Source organism: Falco biarmicus, chromosome 12 (genome assembly GCF_023638135.1).
Source record: "Falco biarmicus isolate bFalBia1 chromosome 12, bFalBia1.pri, whole genome shotgun sequence".
In the NCBI taxonomy this organism is placed as follows: Eukaryota; Metazoa; Chordata; class Aves; order Falconiformes; family Falconidae; genus Falco; species Falco biarmicus.
Window position 1 is genome coordinate 12391028 of NC_079299.1, and position 19359 is coordinate 12410386.

A 19359-nucleotide genomic window follows, 5' to 3' on the forward strand; every position below is an offset into this window, starting at 1 on the left:
TCAATTTAGAAGATTCATACTAGACTGAATAAGATCTTTTCACTTTACGAAAGAACGAAGATGATAAATGTTGCTGTTTCAATTTATATTAAAATATTAATTTTAACAGTCTTCCAACTTCACCCCCTTTGCTACATCTTCTTTTGGATGATTTCCAAATACTTATATTTTTAAAAATCCATTAATTTAAAGATGTTGTCAGGTATTCTAAGGTTTAAATCATTCTAAATCTATTTTTATACCAAGATCTAATTTCTTATATAGATCTGTATCTCATTTTCAAGAAGGAAAAAAAAAAATAAATCACTGGAAGAATGATAGCCATTAGCATTTTCTTTCAAAAATCTTACACATTATTTATTAAAAGTCAATACAAATTCTGTCATTGATTTTGACCAAGTTACTACTGGAGTCTCTGTTCATGTGTAAGAAATTGATACAGAATCAGTGGTACAAAGCACCACTATGGGTCTAATGTCTCTGAAAAAGTTTTTAAAAAAACGCCACCAAAACTGATAAAAACACAAAGAACCTTCTCCACTTTAATATAAAGTTCCCAGATATACCCTAGCTTATGTTGGTTTATATACAATGTTTTAATGAAAAGACAATGTTACTTAATTCAGATTTAACCTACTGATATCTACAAGTAATCTCTAGGGGAACAAAGATATGCAGGTAACTTCTCACAACATGACTCACTGAAACATTCCAGTTCAGAGCAGCATGAGCTGAGAAGAATGTAGGAAGGAGCATCAGCTCTTTTAGATCTGAAATCAGGAAGCCAGACATGGATTTGCAACCAGTACAAATGAGGTTTCAGATCCATTTTTTTTTTTTGGTCAGGAAATACACTATTTTCAGTAAATATTTGTTTACATGCTGATTTTACGTTTCACAAAAAATGCCCAGGCTTCATTGTGCATTCTAGTTCAATATGCCTGAGATGACATTTAAAACCTGTCAGACTGCTACAAAAGTGTTATTTACCCATACTGAGCTATGTTTCAAATGCTGAGGTTTAAACTACTATCAAATAGGCATAAATACAGGGTCCAATTCTTTTTATATATATTCTTAGTCAGTACAAGGATTCAGTGAAAGACTCAAGCATACTTTATTTAGATTTCTAAATCTTTCTTTTGCAAGAGAATTGAGGCAATACAGTGAGGGGGGAAGGGATGCAGTTTTGAAGTTGATATAATCCTTGTTTTTCTTTGTGAGCCATTTTAAAAACAGAGCAGAATTAGAACTCAATTTATTCTTTGAGATTCTTTTTATACTCTACTAATTAAATGCCTCCTGCTCAACTGAATTATGTAACTCAACTTTAACAACAATATATGAGGAAGTTTGGTAAATAGAATGGGTTAAAAAAAAAGGATGAACCTGTGCTTTGTATTTTTTCAGAAACTCATCTGCTATTCTGGAGACAAAAATAAACTTTCCTTTTCAAAAATAGCCTTCAAGAGCCAACACAGCAAGTGAGTGAAGCACAAGAATGCAAAGGATTTCAGCTTGTCAACAGATGACAGTTAAGTGAAAAACCTATCTCCCCAGAATGGGGTTCTCAACCCCACAGTGACTAGGCTTGCAGCACACCTCTCACTGGGATAAGATTGTGGGAATGCTTCCAAAAGCCAGATTACAAGGGAAAAAAAATGAAATTCATAAAGGGCATTAGGGAATTTGCAGTTCATTTTGAAGGTAACTGATAGTTCTCATAGAATGTCACATCACTCCACCCCTTGATAAGAAGGGTCAAAGTCCAACTACTCATCTGCTCCCCAGTCTCAACATTCAAGAAGAAAATTAGTATTTGTTAGAAGAGTGAAGAGCAAGCAATGAGGGGCAGTTTGCAAAGACTGTAGCTCATGTTGTAGAGAAACCTTCAAGGCACAAGGCAAAGCATGACTCAGACATAACCAAATGTAGCAAGATCTGCATAATGCACTAATTCTGATGCCAAAACTATTCATATTAAAAATGCTGGCTTCAGAAAAATTTCAGGGAAAGATGTGAAAGTGTCTTCTAAGGAAGGTCTGCAGTCATGTTTCCAAACAGAAATGGAGAAGAGGGCAGACATGGAAGACATTGGATAGGCCTTTAAAAACACTGCATGAAAACAAAGAGGAAGGAAAGGGGTAAAATGCACGTGGTTCATTGTTATCAAGTTAATTTATAAAAAGAACACCACTACTGCCAGCATCAGTTAACTCTACTTATAACTACTTGTTAGAAATTGATCCACATATAACCCCATATTCATAATGCCACAACCTTGTCATTTCTATGTTATTTAACCACTTAATTCCTTAAGAGTTGCTTTAAAATTTTTGATACAGCCCCTACATTTGTATTTCCTCATACAGCTCTATGCCTAAAAAACTGTCGTCTTCCAGCCCAGAGACAAACATATGCAGCCGGTCAGATGGCAAAGCTCAGTTTCACCCTAGAGGGAGGATTAATGGATCTGATAAACTCATTCTCTAGGAAGGAAAAAAGCTGCAGCCAGACTGTTACTGAGTTTGCAGTGATGGACAGTTGGATGATACAAGGTAGCACTGACTGTTATTGGCTGCTAAATTACTTAGCTGTATCATTTGCCACACATGGGATGCCACAACAGTGAAAACTGAGATGGGTGGGATGGAGAACAAGCATAATTACTTGAGCATCAGGACTTCATCAGGCTGCAGAGTGAGTCACCACCACCACATTATATAGGAGTACAAATTTTGTGTACTTATCACTACTAAGGAAGCAAAACTTAGGCATTGTTCATTCTTACAAACAGTGATTAAAAGATTTGGGATTTAATATTGAGCAAACCTGCAGAGTAAAATGACCATCAAAATTAAAACAGTACTTTTTGCATATGATTGCATGTCAAAGAATTTTTTCCTTTGGAAATGACAGTATAAAGAACAAAAGAATAAGTAAAGTGAAAATATCAGAGGTCTTCAAAGCAAAATAATATTTTCTTTACTTGGCTCTTCAGTGGCATAAGATTTCCCAGTGCAAGCTTGTTTCCAGATGCAAGCAACTGCTATACAAGCATTTGTCTAGGAAACAAATGGCTAGAAATGTACACTCCTAATTTTAGTGAAGATTAATATTTTAAGGCCATCCTGAGTGAAATCAGAACACAAACGTTAAAACTGGCTTCTGTTCAGCCATATAGACGACAAGCAGTTGCTTACGCTAGGACTGCAGAGGAAGACCATGCATATTGCAGAGTTTGCTTTGCTGGTATTTTGCAATATTCTATTTATATGGCTTACCTCAAATACTGGAGTGTAAGCAAGGGAATGCTAACTCTTTTAACTGTTATCCACAACTTTTAATCTAGATTAAAACAAACTAGTAACCAGGAACTTCAGAAGGGCATGCTGCCAGGAAACAAGAAAGTCAAATGAAGAGAGATTCAACTTACAATTAGATCTTGAATAAATGAAATAGAAAGTATCCTCTTGACGCCATTTTCCACAATTACTCCAAGCCAATTAAGTGCACCCCAGTACCATAGGTAACTCTGTCCTCCATGCCAATAGCTTACAAAGGCAAACGTGAGCGCTGTGGAAAAGAGTGTTCCCAGCAGACTGGACTGAGATCCTCCCATCGGAACATAAATGTACCTGTAGGTGAAACAACAGATAACAATGCTATTAAATAGTTCACAGAATTCTCAGAAGAACATCCACTACAGAACTAATCTGTTATTTTGTGGCATCGAAAAAAATAATTTGAATAATTGCCTGACATTCTCTATTTACAGAGCTTGCCCTAGTTTCGGGAAAGCTGTAGACAACTTCACGAAATATGTGCATGCCACCATTCTGCAAAAAGACTATTTTGTGGTCACAGGAATTCTGCATTAGCCAAATGTATAGCACAAACTATATTCTCAGAATTGCAAAAGACAAGTGGTTCAGGCTTTTTAAACTCCAGCAGTTCTAAGCCAACTTACATACATAGAAATTACATGAATCTTCATGTGAATTTAATTTTAGGAATCTTAAAAAAATTTAAAACATTATATAAAGTCATACATATAGTCATTGCCCATAGAATGTTTTCCGTTTGTCAGAAACGTAGACATATATAAGCTTATTTTTAAAACCTTGTAATTTCTTTCTTTTTAAATCTTCCATTAAAAATTATATGAGCTGAAAATATTTTCTATCTGGTTCTCGTATTATACTCTCAGGATCATGCCTGCCTAATAAACTTCAGAGCGCATGTACCAAAAAAACCCCTCAAAACCTATATGAAGCATCCTGCATGCAATTATATTCTGTATTTAAACTGAATCCAGGAGTCAGAACCTTAGTCTTTAACTGATGCTTACAGATGTCCAGAAAGCAGCGCTTGTTCAGTAAAAATACCAGAAGCAATGGGATTCTGAAAGCTGGCACTGTTTTGTGGGTCACTTCCTGCCTGCCTGGAGAGCTACTTCCACTCCTCGTATTTTCCAAGTAGGTTTGGCCACTGGCTAGCCTTTATCTGAAAAAGTCAAATGTTTCTGTCAACACTTAGAAGAAGCTCATCAGAGAATGTAGTCACCATCCAGCTCATTGGTACCAGCAAGTAGATGCAATATACAAGAACTGCCAGTGACAGCTCTCCTCAGCTGTCATTCCTTTGGCACAATGCACTGTACTTATATTTGAGACTATTCCTACTTGCTAAGATAATTAAAGGTAATCTTTTTGCAGTGAAATTTTTATCTCTGGTTGTCAGTTTTTGCAGAAATAAATACTACCTTAAAAAATTAAAAGGGAAATTAACATAGTGCTTTATTTCTGATCTTAGGAAGTAAGAAAATACAGTAACAAGGTAAAATAAAGTAATGAGAGTATTTAAAAGGTAAACAGAAAAGTAATTAAAAAAACAACAGTCAAATGCTCCAAATTCTCTCTAGAGCATGACATCAATGCACCTTTTTAATTCAAACTGCTACAGGGAACATCTGATTACATTTATAGTGATTTTCAGTATAAGTGTGCTTTTTACTAAGCATATGAAAGTAAATAGAAATTAAGATCAATAGTTTTTATTTATGTTGTGCTTTTCTTCTCTTTCCCCTTCCTGTGTTTTTCTTGAGTCTAGTCTTTTCTCATTACATATATAAAGAAACAGTGTGGCAATAATAGACACTTGGATTTGCAATCAATTTGTCTTACAGCAGAGAAGTATGTCTTAGCGGTCTGTAACTCTGGCATGGAAGGTAACGTGAGCAGAGCCATAGATTTTGCTGCTTTAGCCAAATTCCTCCTATGCAAAGGACTATAGAAATTAAAGACCAAAACAGCTCATCCCCTCTTAGGACATACTTTCCCAATATCTTCCCTCTCTCTTTTAAAAGCCTGATAGTTTTATCCTTTAGGCAGGGCCCATTGCCATTACCAGTTCCTCTTGCAGGCTGGCCAGAGGAGGGCTGGCAGCCCCACTCTGCAGCCAAGAAGCCACCATCCCAAACACCGCAGCTCTGTGCCCTTGCGGCCCTGCAAGCACGGCAGTACCTTGTTTCACAGAGCTTCACCCCAGAGGAGCCTGAAACGGGACACTGCTGGCCCTGCCACTCTCAGATAAGCTCACTCTCCGTTGTGCATTTACTGAAACACAGCATTTCAGAGTAGCCCAGACACCATCAAAGAGACACAACCCTCTGAGACAGAGACCTTACTCTAAGCCCTAAGGAAACCCTTCTGATGACCTCATAGGGTTCTGGGTTAAATCCATGGCACAAGGTAGCTTTTTTACTGCAGAAGCAGCTCTGGGTTTCTGTACAGTCCCTTTCTCCGCACTGAGACAGAGGTATTGTGTAGGCACCAGCCACCCTGTCAGCACTGGCAGCCCCTGCTGGCACTGGCACTGCCAGGAACAGCCCCGCAGCACCAGCTCCATCTGCAATCGCAGCTTAGTTTAGGTTGGCCTAAATGGCTTTCATATTACTGTGCAGATAAAAAGTTATTTTCTGATTTTTAGTATTTAACAACAGCAGCTAGATAATTGAGCTCCAATAACTCTTAATTCTGATGAATGTTCAAGGTCAATGAAGTTTTAACTCCTAGTGAGGCCCATGGAAAATGTGCAACTGAAAATTCATTTGTGCTATCTTTTTGAAGATCCCTATGAAGAGGAAGCCGAAAGGAGTCACATAACTCTTTCATTAAGACTTCAACCTTCCCCTCCAGAACTGCGGAGGATCTGCTTCCTTGCCCAGAGAAGAAATGCAAAGCAGAAAGCAACGCCTCTCTCCTTCCCTGCTAGCTACCATAATGCAGCTGGCTGCCATTTCTTGTCACAGGGTCACTAGCTGCTCTCAGACTGCGTAGTCTTACTTCCCTTGCCAGGGTATTCCCGCTAGCAATTCTAAAGTAGATATACAGGACTGATGGATGCTGAGTCATTTCTAACAGCTGTGAAGACAAATCTGTATGCTCCCATGTTTTTTACGAATTAAAAACCATGAAAAATCCATTATTACGTTACAGAACACATCAAGAAAAAAAGTATTTGCTACCTCATCATCCATGCACATGACGCATCCACATCATCTACTTGCACATACACGCTTACATTGGCAGGGATGCATACAAGTAATGGGCAACTCGGACAGCACACAGCCGGGGCAGATCCTGGCTCCATGCCAGGCACTTTGTGCTCTCTGATAACACCAAAATTGTCTTGCAAAAGTACCACTGCAAGAGCCTTCATCATTACAAAAATGCACTTTGTTTGTTTTACGGCATCATGGTAGTTCAAAATCTAATTTCTCAGTCTGTATGAGGGGATCGAGTGCACCCTCAGTAAATCTGCAGATGACGCCAAGTTCAGGGGAGTGCTGATCTGCCTGAGGGCAGGCGGGCTCTGTCAGGGGGTCTGGGCAGGCTGGACCGATGGGACGAGGCCAGTTGTAGGAGGCTCAACAAGAAGTGCTGGGTCCTGCCCGTGGGTCACAACAACCCCACGCAGTGCTGAAGGACTGGGGAAGAGTGGCTGGAAAGTGCCTGGTGGGGAAGGGCCTGGGGTGCTGGTTGAAGGCTGGCTGGACATGAGCCAGCAGTGTGCCCAGGTGGCCAAGGCGGCCAACAGCATCCTGGTTTGTATCAGAAATACTGTGGCCAGCAGGACCAGGGCGGTGACCGTCCCCCTGTACTCAGCACTGGTGAGGCTGCACCTCGAATCCTGTGTTCAGTTTTGGGCCACTCACTTCAAGAGGGACGTTGAGGTGCTGGAGTGTGTCTAGAGATGGGCAGCGATGCTGGTGAAGGGTCTAGGGAACAAGTCTTATGAGGAGCGGATGAGGGAACTGGGGAGAAGATTCAGGGTGGACCTTATTATGCTTTACAGCTATCTGAAAGGAAGTTGTAGCAAGGTGGCTGTCAATCTCTTCTCCCAGATAACAAGCGACAGGAGAAGAGGAAACAGCCTTGAGTTGCACCAGGGGCGGTTTAGATTGGGTATTAGGAAAAACTGCTTCATCGAAATGGTTGTCAAGCATTGGAACAGGCTGCCCAGGGAGGTGTTTAAAAAATGCATAGATGTGGTGCTTGGAGACATGGTTTAGTGGTGGACTTGGCAGTCCTGGGTTAATGGTTGGACTTGATGATCTTAAAAGTTTTTTTCCAACCCAAATGATTCCAGAACTCTCAATACTTTCCCTGTGTGTTTACACAGAAGAGTACTCATTTGATTACAGAAAATTATGTTTACACTAAAGTGTGAGGGAGAATAAACCAAAGAATAGTATTATTGAACCAGATGACTGAAGAAATACATTACTTCTGTATTATCATTTACAACACACATGTACTTTGTAATGTAACAATTTGTTGCAGTTTAACCTCAGCCAGCAGCTAAGCCCCTCTCAGCCCCTCACTCACTCCCCGCAGCAGGATGGGGAAGAAAAGGAGCTTCTTGCAGTACATGAGGAAAGTTTTTCTGGCCTCCAGTTCATTAACAAAATCCCTCAGGAGGGAAGAAGGGAGGCAGGGCAAGAGATATTACAGGGCAATGGCTACTACACTTTGATGTCTTACATATCTGCATGCTTTCCAACTTTTTTCCTTCTTACCAATACTGTCTACCTACAATCTATCCTGCAGTTCCTCTGTACTGAGATTAGAAACTCGGGGGGTTACACAGAGAGCTTGCTGTAGAGTATGCTGATCTGCTGTGCCATATGCAGAATAGCATTACATAAATATCTCATTTTAAGCATCCACACAGCTTTTAAGACTATTCCCATCTCTAATCACTGAAAATCCATGGAGAAGCTCAAAATCCCCAGTTCAGGGACTGTTAGCACATAAAAGTAATCATGGGTCCTCATGGCAGACTAACAAAACTCAAAGAAACACCCTCTTAGCAGAATGTCTTAACAGCTCATAAGTAGATTACACATTTACTGTTGATGTGCAAGGAAGGCAGACTAAGCAGAAAAATGTGGTGTCCAACAACTTATCTTAATGTGCATACAGAAAAAGAAAACTCAACAGTTATTTGGTGGTCAGTGAGCCAAAGACAGATACATGAAGGAAAGCAACACAGCATTCTGCAAGGAGAAAAGGATGTTAAGGCAAGTAGATTTGAGGATAGTAATTGGTCATGTACCTCCAGGTTATTTTAGAGGAATAGGTAACACTGGTGCCCCTTAAGATCCATGAAATTACAGACAGGAAGATTAGACCTGTGGAAGACGCTTAGTATCAAAAAATGCAGGCCAGTATTTAAAAATAAAACATCAATTTCAGAGATCAAAAGTCAATCCCTGACAAAACTTCAGAGGTAAAATTTGAAGGTAAAAGAACAAAAGAATTCTAGGCAGGCCGTCAGAGAGGAACTTGTGAATGCCACAGGCCAGGCTCTGCCAACCATTCCTAGGCTGGGTAGACCTCCCTTAAGGACAACAAGTAACAACACTTCATGTTGTTAAGAAGAAAAAGTTGTGCATAGTAGGTTAAGAGAAGGGGGAAGAGAATTCCATATAGATTAAATATCTCAAAACATCTGGGGGGCATCTAAGGCACATAAATACAAACCAATATCGAGAGAACATTATACAGTAAAAATTATTTGGACACACACACCTGCCATGACCAAAACATATATTCTTAGCCTTCCCTTCCCAAGGCAAAGATGCTCTCAGTTTTAAACACGTTTCTATAGACTCTGCTTTGATTTCAAACTAAAACTTACATGCTATTAAACGTGTTACTTTCACAAGCAAAGCATAACTGTGTATGTCTTCTGAATAACCAAGTGCCTTACTTATAGTCATACTTATGGTAACTTAAATCAGTTTATCCACAGCCAGCAAGCTGTTCCATATACACAACTTAATCTTAATTTTAACTCACTTAGTGAACATTAGAGAATTAGATAAAATATGTAAATGGTAGCATTTAAATCCCTAAAGTAACATAAAGACAAACACAGTAGCTGAGGTATTCAAAAGTGACATTTACTTACAGAGAAAAACTTTTAAATCCAATAACTTACATTTTGTTAGTTTTCTTGAAGTGGTAATCTACACAACAATCATAAGAGATCTGACAATCGTTCCACTGGAAAATGCATAGCTTCTTTTCTTTCAGTGGCATATACATTATAAAGTTTTTATTCTGATAGCTTCATAAAACCACTAAGAGGAGCATTTTATAACCAGTTAAGAATCGCTCTGAAGGGCTTTTATTCCTTAAGGCCTCTCAATACGCTGCTCTTACATCCACATGGATGTAATTTTAAACATATTTAAATCTTGAAGAAAGTGCACCCTTTTAAATGCTGTTCTGGGGCTTTCTTCACCAAATGTTTAAATTTCTTCCTGAAGTAAGGACATACAGCAAGAAGCATGTTATCCATTATTCTTCTTCCCCTTTCCTTAGCTATTGTCTTGGAATGTCTTATCCAGAATGAGGTGAAATGTAAATTAAAAAAAAAAAAAAATGTTGATTTGCTTGTAATGGCAAACTTCTTGTAAATAAATTTATGAGCTTTTTGTGGTTTATTTCAGGGAACATTTGATTCTCAAAATTCCAATGCCTCTCTAAATTTCAAAGCACTCAAGGGTTAACTAGTCATACTGTTTTGAGTTGGACAGTTAAACAGCCAACACAATAACAGTTAAAAAAGTAGTAATAAATCTTGCATCTTACATTCTGACAACACAAATCACTTGAGGTTCTGTACAGTGATGGTGTCCATTTGTGGACATGTACACAAAGTTTTGTTGAGGCATCATTATGCCTGGAGAATTTGACCCTTTAAGTCAATAAAAAGTCCATCATTAGTTACGAAAACGGTGCTCAACATCAGCCTAAATAATTTTGAGGATAAACTTAATATCCAAGTCACCATTCATTGTGCTTCTAAATTATCCCAAGAATTGTCACCACAAAAGAGATTTGAGAGGGGAATTCCACGTAGAACTGGAGTTGGGCTTCCTTTATTTATTTCAAACTCTTTCTTTACTGCATAATAAAAAGATTTAAGGCCCAGTTCTGCAAATTCTTACTTCTGGGTGAGCTGTTACAATTCCTGTTTTGCCGGTTCAAGCTGTCACTGACTTGACGGAGCTATGCAGAGTACGTAATTAAAGCACATCAGTAAATCTTTGCAAGACTGGGTCCTAGGTGAATATATCTGTTTTAAATCACAGAAATATATGCTGTAAACATGACTTTGAAGACTGAGCCCCACATATTTGCACCTGAAATAATAATAATAATAAAAAAAACCCCACAGTGTCATTTGGAATACCATTTGACAAAATTTCCATTAGGAGGGCTAAGCCTTGCTCTTGCTGTGAAACCCAAGTTTCTTAGGCCGTCCGAATAATTTTGCTGGGCTGTTAGCATAGTTGTTTAAGCTCTGTAAGATTCTCTCACCTCACCAGCTTAATGTAATGTTTAGAGAGACCTTGACAAATGCAGGTCCTTTAAAATGTTTAAGCTAATGTTGGATCCAGGCAAGCCTTGTTAAATTACCACAAAAATGTTTAATGAGATATTAAGTCCATTTGGGTTACAAAGCATTAATGAGAACATTCATATGCAAGAACATTTGTTTATACAAATATGACCTGAATTTTGGCTCACTTTCCACTTGTTAGCATGTTGCCCAGCAAAGACTGAGTGTGCAGTTTCCTACTAAAAAACTGAGAAGTGTTTGATGTATTTTTCTTCCCTTGCATTCAACACAAAAAAGATCTGACTTAAATCCATATGTCAATATGCAGATACTGGAGAATATTGAACAAATCATATAGAATTCACTTTTCCAAGGAAGCTCATGTTTTTTAAAAAAATCATTTATTTCAAATGAAATTTTCCTCTAAATCATAGTATTTCCTTTTAACAGAGAAACTTTCATTACCGATGGACTGCTGTGTTTAGTTTTCTCCTAGCTGCATCTAGGAAAGAAAGAAATCCTGAGTACCAACACCTGTTTGCAGTCAAATGCAAAACTAGCAGTCAACTACATTTGATCGCAATGGAAATGGAAGAGGTTCCAGATGACCAAAGCGCCAAAAGACTGGTTAAATCACTAAGCCCAAACCAGAGCCCCAAATATTTTGCTGACAGTAGGAAACTCTATTTTATTGCCAAATCTGCCCTAGAGTTAAGTGCCTATAGCTCGGCTACTGGGCAGGAGGGGGCTGTGTCTGCAGCTGGCTGACAGAGCCAGGAAGCAGGTACCTCCTGCCTGCTGCCTTGTAGAGCCTGCAGAGCTCCCTGAAGCTGTTCCGAACTGAACTCGCCTCAGGGGCCCAATTCATTCCTGATACTCACAATACACCTACCATGTGCTGATAATATCTACGCTCAGCAGCACAGCAATCAGGCTATACTCCTTTGAAAAGCCGGCTGGAGGAGGGATCTATTAATAGCACTGTCACTCTTCGCTTATAAAATGGTAGAGGTCAGGCTCTTTGCCAAGGAGACTGACATATCTTGTCTCCCAGAGGAGTGCTCCAGCTGTCTGTTACCAAACTGCCACCAGGCAGAAAAGAAAACTAGATTCAATGAGTGAATATGCAAGAAAAAACAAGTCTGTGGCTAGGGCATTACCCTGAGACACACAAGAGAGCCCAGTCCTGCTCTCTGCACCAGGAATTCCTCAGAGTGCCCTAAAGAATCATCAGATAAAATGCATAAGCAACACCATGAATAAAAGAACTAATTCTTCATCCTCATTTTCTTTACTTCTGACTCATATTGGAGGGCACAGCTCAAAATTCAGAGATCTGCATATCTGCATCAGAGCCTGCATAGGCATCGTTTTCCCACACAAATAAACCCTTTGCAGCAAACCTCTTCCCTTGCCATCTCCCCTCTCAGATGCAGCATGCATTCACAACAGCACATTTTACAATAGTTTTCAACTACAGCTAAAGCAGCAGAGATCAATTCTTCCTGTGTGTGTAAGCACACATATTGAACTATTTGTGGTTCAGTTCGTGAAAAACTGTTAAGTATGTGTCATTTGTTACTTTGACTGTGCCAAGAAGAAAGCGCTACATTTTCTCCCTGCTCTTAGAAAGCCACTTCAAATTCCATAGGTGCAAGCACAAGTTATTTAGCCATCCTGCTAATCTTAGTATGTCAGGTACATCAGACAAAATGCAGATCCATCTGCATCTGTGAATTCAGATGTTTAAAATACACTCATCACCATGTACTTAACAGCTACCTTTACAGCATATCTCTGCCAAAGGAGCGCATTAAATGTACTTACTACAATAGAACCTATATTATTTTCCTAATTAAAATATTTTTGCTTAGAGACAAGGTGATAAAGCTAAACAGTCCTCTGCAATTTGCTAGGTAACAGAAAAGATTGCTTAATCTTAACAGATTACTTTGCAGAGAGCTTGATAATTCTTTTGCACTTATGTATCACTTCGTACACATGCATGTCAAGGGGCTTTGTTAGTATCCACAGACCACACAGCAGTTTCACCAAACCATGCAATACCTTTGCCTCACTGGGCTGTATATTCTATAGACAAGCAGAAACCAAAGCGTCAGAAGACTTTCACCTGGGTACATCAGAAATACAAATTTTTGTGAGACCAGAATAACGTTCAAGATACAAAGTTCCAAAGTCAGTGAAGACTCAGTCAACATTACAACCTTCAGATTATAAACCAATGTCAACAAAATGTAATTCAAATGCATCTCTTAAACAAAGTGAAGGCATGTAATTAAGGAAAAGCAGAAATATGGAACAAAGTGAAGGCATGTAATTAAGGAAAAGCAGAAATATGGAAGAGACATTGCTTAAATACTGCAGGGAACTTGATGAATATCAATGTATCTGCTTAAGTACTGAATAGCATATTTCTCCAAATTACATGTGCATTAAATTTGAAGAGTTAACTTCTGACGCTACTCCAAGCTGTGTAATTCACTCACCTCTCCTAAATTCACACTTCTTAGAAAATACTGTCTGCAGTTCTGGGAAAAGACTTTATAAAATGCAGCCAAGGCATAGACATGCCTAGGCAAAGCTGGAATGACTTAAGATCATACAGCACTTTCCACACTAAAAAACTTCTATGCACTCTCCAGCCTGCGTCAAAAACCCTTCACACACCAGCAGAGTTAAATCCCCTCTGATACAGAGTACAATCCCTATTTATCAGACAAAATCTACGTTGTCTAATTGTTATAAAAATGAGAAAGGATATCAAATTAAGCAGAGTGAAGCAAAATATTTACTTTTCTTGAAGCGACAGCCTTAAATAACAATGGTCTCATTTTTTCCCTCATTTATAGAGAAAGCATAGACACACTCTCCTAACACCAGTTGGGAACAAATTTTTATCTGGATTGAACCAGAAGTAGGAAATGTCAGTTCCTGTAAAGTCAGCATCACCAGGGGACCAGAGCTACAATAAACCAATCAGCTTTAAACATACAGCAACAAATTATCCCAATATAAAGGTAATACTTGAGAAAGAAATGCTGTGGCTACAGCTAGAAATTTAAATGTAAATGTAAGAAGGGCAAAGAAATGGGGGACAAAAAAGGGTGCATGCTTAAGGAAAAAGGAACTGTAACAGCCTGTCAGGGGAAAAAAAATCATTTAGAATATCACAGAAAGGCAAGTAGAAAATGTACTATAAATCATCCTATCCTCCTACAACACTTAGCCATATATCTGTCCAGTTGTCTAAGGGTAGTTTGTTAGAAAGAAAACAAATAATGATTGATAAAAGAACAACTTCACATTGATTTTCACAAAAAGCCCCAAGACAATTAATCAACAAAAATAGTTTTAACTGGTAAGTACAAATATAGGCCAGAAAAGGTAGAAAATAAGTTAAAGACCATCAAGACTGTCAGCGGCATTCCAGTCTGTGTCCCTTCATGAAACTCTCTGAAAGGTATTCAAGGAAGCATCTGGTTTACACACTGGGTCACCAGTGACCCTTTTTTCCTGTTTTCTGCTTCTTGATATTTCAACAGACTGTAAAAACCAAACAGACACCTCTTCTTTCTTCAAAAGTGGGGGGAACCAAGCAGGAGGAAGAAAACTCCACCCAGCTAGGGAACTAGGAACTGCCTAACAAATTCCTGGTAGTGCTTGGGAACAGACTATGAAACAGCAGCTTGCATTCACATCACCCTTAGTACTCAGGGTTAATCAGCCAAGAAATAGCCATGTAGCTTCAAGGAGTTAAATAGAAACAGCAACACCAAACTGGCATGTTTTCCCTGAAAAACCTCAACTAAAACCAATTCTGTCAGTTAAAGTATAAACAGTAATCTAAAGAAAATCATGGTAGGATAGCTACATTTTAGCTTTGAAACTGCTTGAATTATTCACCAAATACTGAATGAAACATTTAAACTGCTTCAGTTTAAATAACTCATATCCCTCAGCAACAGGGTGTGAGTACCTTCCCAGGGCTGTAAGCTCCACAGCTGGAAGAGTATCAGACAGGTCAAAAATACCTCCACCCTACTGTAGTTTTGCCATGAAGGCAGTGGAGACAAAAAAAAAAAGGAAGCACATGCGCAGACAACATCCCACCACACTGAATGCAACCATGAGACTCTGCACCCACAAACCACCACTTGCGCAGGTATCACTCGACTTGGAGAGCTGCAAGAGAACACCAATGTCCAATGCTTTCTGTCTCCAAGCTGAGACAGACCCCTGCTTCCAGGAGCACTCTTTCTTTCCATAGATGGGTTACTTCAAAAAGAAGGACGAGGGGGGTACAGCATTTACACAGCTCCTCAGCATCCATTAACTCCTGGCTGAGATCAAAAGCTGAGAGGCAATGAAAAGGAACGCGAATGTCAGGTGCACCCTTACCAGTGATTTGACTGTTTGCCCTGAAGTAGACTAGAAATGCTCAGCCAGATTAAGGAGTCGTCTCCCGTTTTCCCCCAGCTTTTACCTAAAACTCGATCCTCAATTATGAGCTCATACAGTGGCAGAGCATAGCCATAGGGACAGAATTCACGTATACCAAAAAGTCCAATATAATTATCTGCAGTCAAGTGTGTTGATGACATCCTGGAACATCCGTTTAGATTTTAAATTTTTTGTTTAACAGCATCACTGCAGAGATTGATAATGATGATCCATCTCTACAGTACTGTTAAGTAATATTCAATGAGAACCGATGTGAAGTTGAGTGTGCATAAAGTTATACTTTCTCACTTTTACTTGCTCACCTATTTGATTAGTAGTGATGCTAGCCGCCTTCGTTTGTATTTCTCACCTTTTTCTATAAACTAGAGAGCCCCAAAGCCCCACAACAGCAGCCCTGTCTTCACGACCATCTGACAATTCTATGATTGCCTCAGGCTCCATTCTATCCTGTACACTTTAACACCATTGAAAAGAAATTAAATACAGTAATGTGACAGTTTAGGGCAGATCCACTAGCATAGAGACAGTAACAGGCTGAAACTGCTGGCCAAAAAACCATGAATGATGATTGATGGCTACGAACACTTCACCAGACACCCAAATCATTAGTTCAGTTTTCTAGGTTATTCCCAAGACAAAGGGAAAACACAAGTGCTCTGTTGATGCACATGCACCAAATTATTGCCAAGGTGAGCACTCAATTTCTTAGGCAGTGATAACTAAGATCAGTTTATTTGCTCCTGAGAGAAGAGGCCAAACCATATTTTCTTTTATTGACAGAAAGATTTTTTCATCAGTTTCAGATGGATAAGGATCCGAGTTCTATGCTCGTTTTCATTGCCAAGGACCTCTTGCACCAAGCCTCCTCTGCTCTACCCCTGAAATTAGCAGAAACAAACCTTTTCAAAATTTGAGAACTGAAGAATCAGAAAGATTTCTTGACCCTTCCATAGCTACAGAGATGATGCTACAACTCATTGCTATTTTAAGAGGAAAAAAAAAGAACTGAATAATTGTGTTTTTATATTTTTTTCCTGTGTGCATTCACACAAATGCTTTGGCTGGATGCTTGCATGTTCTGTGGGTTTTGTGGATGCAGGGGTAGGGTTCATTAAGCAGAGCACGCATTTAGCAGAGCAGCAAGACAAAAATTCTTTCACCACTAGCAGTCTTAGATCAGATTTAGCAGAGTGAACTTGACAGATACTTCTTCCAATTTTAATGTTATTTCAGTTTCTTCAGTTTCTGGAGTATACACATTAAAGGATTTCCATTTTAATGTTAAAAACAATGTTTCCTACATTAAAAGTTCTTTATTATAAAAACCTGATACCACATGCAAAATGCAATGATTTTCTTGTCTTACATGCTAGGCAGAATAGCTGTACATTTACAGTTATGACCTGGCTGTCCAGTTTTAATTATCTAAGCTTTCTTGTATGAAATCTTACTATGCTTCCACGATCTATTGATACTTTTACTTGTATATTGATTGAGAAGTAAGTATCTCAATAAGATAGAGAAATCATCAAGAAAATACAGCGCAAACTAAACCGCAGTCCTTAACATCAAGCTTGCCAGTTAATTCTTTTTCTGAGCACATGCACAGTACTAACTTTCAGCTAAGCTGTGAGGTGTCAGCATTAAGCTCAAATTTTATTTGAGGAACAAACATACACACACTGTTCTCTGTACCTCTGACTCTCTTCTGTGCCTTTATGGGATAAGCTGAGTGTATGAAACAGCCTCTTGAGGTAATCCCTCTTGGGCAGCTGTTGTTCCCTCACTCCCTCATCACCTCTCCTCTGAGCTGGAAAGCACATGCTGCTGGTGCTCCTCCTGAGATACCAATAAGTAATGGCTTTTCTGCTCCTGCCTGGCATTGATGAGAAAGCAGTAAGGTTGGAAGTCAAAGGATCTGATCAGAGACTCATTTAAGAAAGCTCCACCATCCGCTTAAAGCTACAGGGAACAGCATAAAGCTGACTGTAACAGTTGGTGTTAAAATCTTTAAAGCATCTACTGCTGGCAGAAATTGGAGGATTTTAGGTGGGGCTGCTGCCATTCAGAACAGAAGGTGTTTTAGCTCCTAATGTAGTAAGAACAAGGAGTGGACAAAAATGAATACAAGCAAAATTCAAATTGTAAATTAAGGTTTAGACCTAATTCTAGTTCAGTAATACACATTTCTTAACAATCGCAACCCCTGTGATCAACAGGATAAATATTTTTCTTTGCTTACTGTATCTGAGCAAGAAAATCTGGTCTTAGTTATCATACAGCATTTTTTAACCTCATTAATATGAGTTCAATATTAAATATGAGTACATTCTGCAAAGGAAGCCAAGCTGTGATTCTTGTGACACTTGTTTTGCTGAGTAATAGAGTTTAAATTAATAGCAAGGGCATTCTTCTCCATCTTCAGCCACCTTTGATGCCCTTTTTCACTTTGTAAAGGAGAGCAACAATACAAAAAACCACCATGCTGCTCCATTTTAACTCAGAATTTTTGAAGGGTAAGATTATCAATAAAATGTCTTTATGACCAATCTTTGGTTTTGTGAACAAAACATGTATCAAATACTTTTTGCATGCTTCAAAGACAAAGAAAGTAGGGGCTGAGTCCACTGTTCAAGAAAGAGAGAGAGAAGAAAAACAGAAGTAGCAACCACTGGTGCTTGACAAACTAACACCACTTAGACCATTGCAGGGAAGAGTCAGGTTGGCAGTAAGACAAAATATTTTGCTTATTTTATGCTGTCTGCTGGAAAAGAGGCAGAGAAGACTTATACCATGCAGGTTTGATTCCTGCAACTTGGTGCGTTTTGCACTGGGTTCAAACAAGATAAAGCAGCAGACTGCATCACCTGTTTACTGTAATCTATTAACAGCAACTGATCCACTCCAGTACTGTTTTAGTTAAAATTCAAGTGCAATACAAAGAAAATTAACATTCCATGCACTATTTCAGTACCACATCTAGTCATTGAGATTCAGTAATTAAGAAACTGTTCTCTTTCCATGTTCCTTATAGCAAGAAATAAAGCAGCAAAGAACCATTTTCTGAATCCAAGTATTTTATCTTTTCTGGCCATACCCATGCAAGGATCAATGACACCACACAGCCATGTCAGACAGAGGAAGGCTGGCTGCAGATAGCATCCAAAGTCAGGCAGCAGCCTGTACAGCGTGCTTGACACGTAAGACAAGCCTGTCCTGTCCAGGTTTCACAATTTTGCAGCTGATAATGCTACTTAGATTTAACATTTTGTCAGTTCAGACAACATCATTAGAGTACAAACACTGTTCTGCTGTTACTGGCTCTGAAAGCCATTAGGTGAATGAACAAGACAAATTACATAATTACACAGCAATGGCATATTTAAACTCTACTGATCCCATGTTAGGCATAGACCTACTGTCTTACTTAATTGGGACAGTATGCACATGCTAACATGTACTTAAATAGCATGTAGAACCCAAACCTTTTGAAGTGATCCAAAAAGCCTTCCATTACATATTCATCTTCTTTTCAAATGAGTAGTAACTAACACTCACCATTTTTTTCCTGTTCATCACAGGCTCCTGGATTACACATAGTATTTTTTCCAACATTTTCCATGCCACAAATGTGTCTCTTAGTTACAGTACCTACAGGATTCTCTCAAAAACCAACGCTGCTCTCAGATTACTGGTCACCAAATCTAAAGCATGCAGACTGATCCAGCTCTTAGTGCAAAGTATTCAAACATCACATCTTTGCCTCTCGAAAAGGTCACAAACTAGGACAATATTGTGACTTGCACAAGTGCAGCTATACCATCCTCAACACAATATCCAGCGTCCCTGCCTCAACACTCACCGTATCTCATGCTTTGGCAGGAAATCAGTAAGCCCTGGGCAGGATTTTACAACAGCATCCTGGTTTCATTTCTGAGGAAGGCTTAATAACTTACT

At 39.0% G+C, this 19359-nt stretch overlaps 1 protein-coding gene across 2 annotated transcripts in view; it reads right to left on the bottom strand.

The window, feature by feature from the left end:
* HHAT (hedgehog acyltransferase) overlaps positions 1-19359 on the bottom strand; it is a 162444-nt gene that overhangs the window by 80820 nt on the left and 62265 nt on the right. For both annotated transcript variants that reach the window (XM_056357456.1, XM_056357455.1), the window contains exon 10: positions 3437-3638. In XM_056357456.1, coding sequence (XP_056213431.1) covers positions 3437-3638 — 202 coding nt within the window. The remainder of the gene's footprint in view (positions 1-3436; positions 3639-19359) is intronic.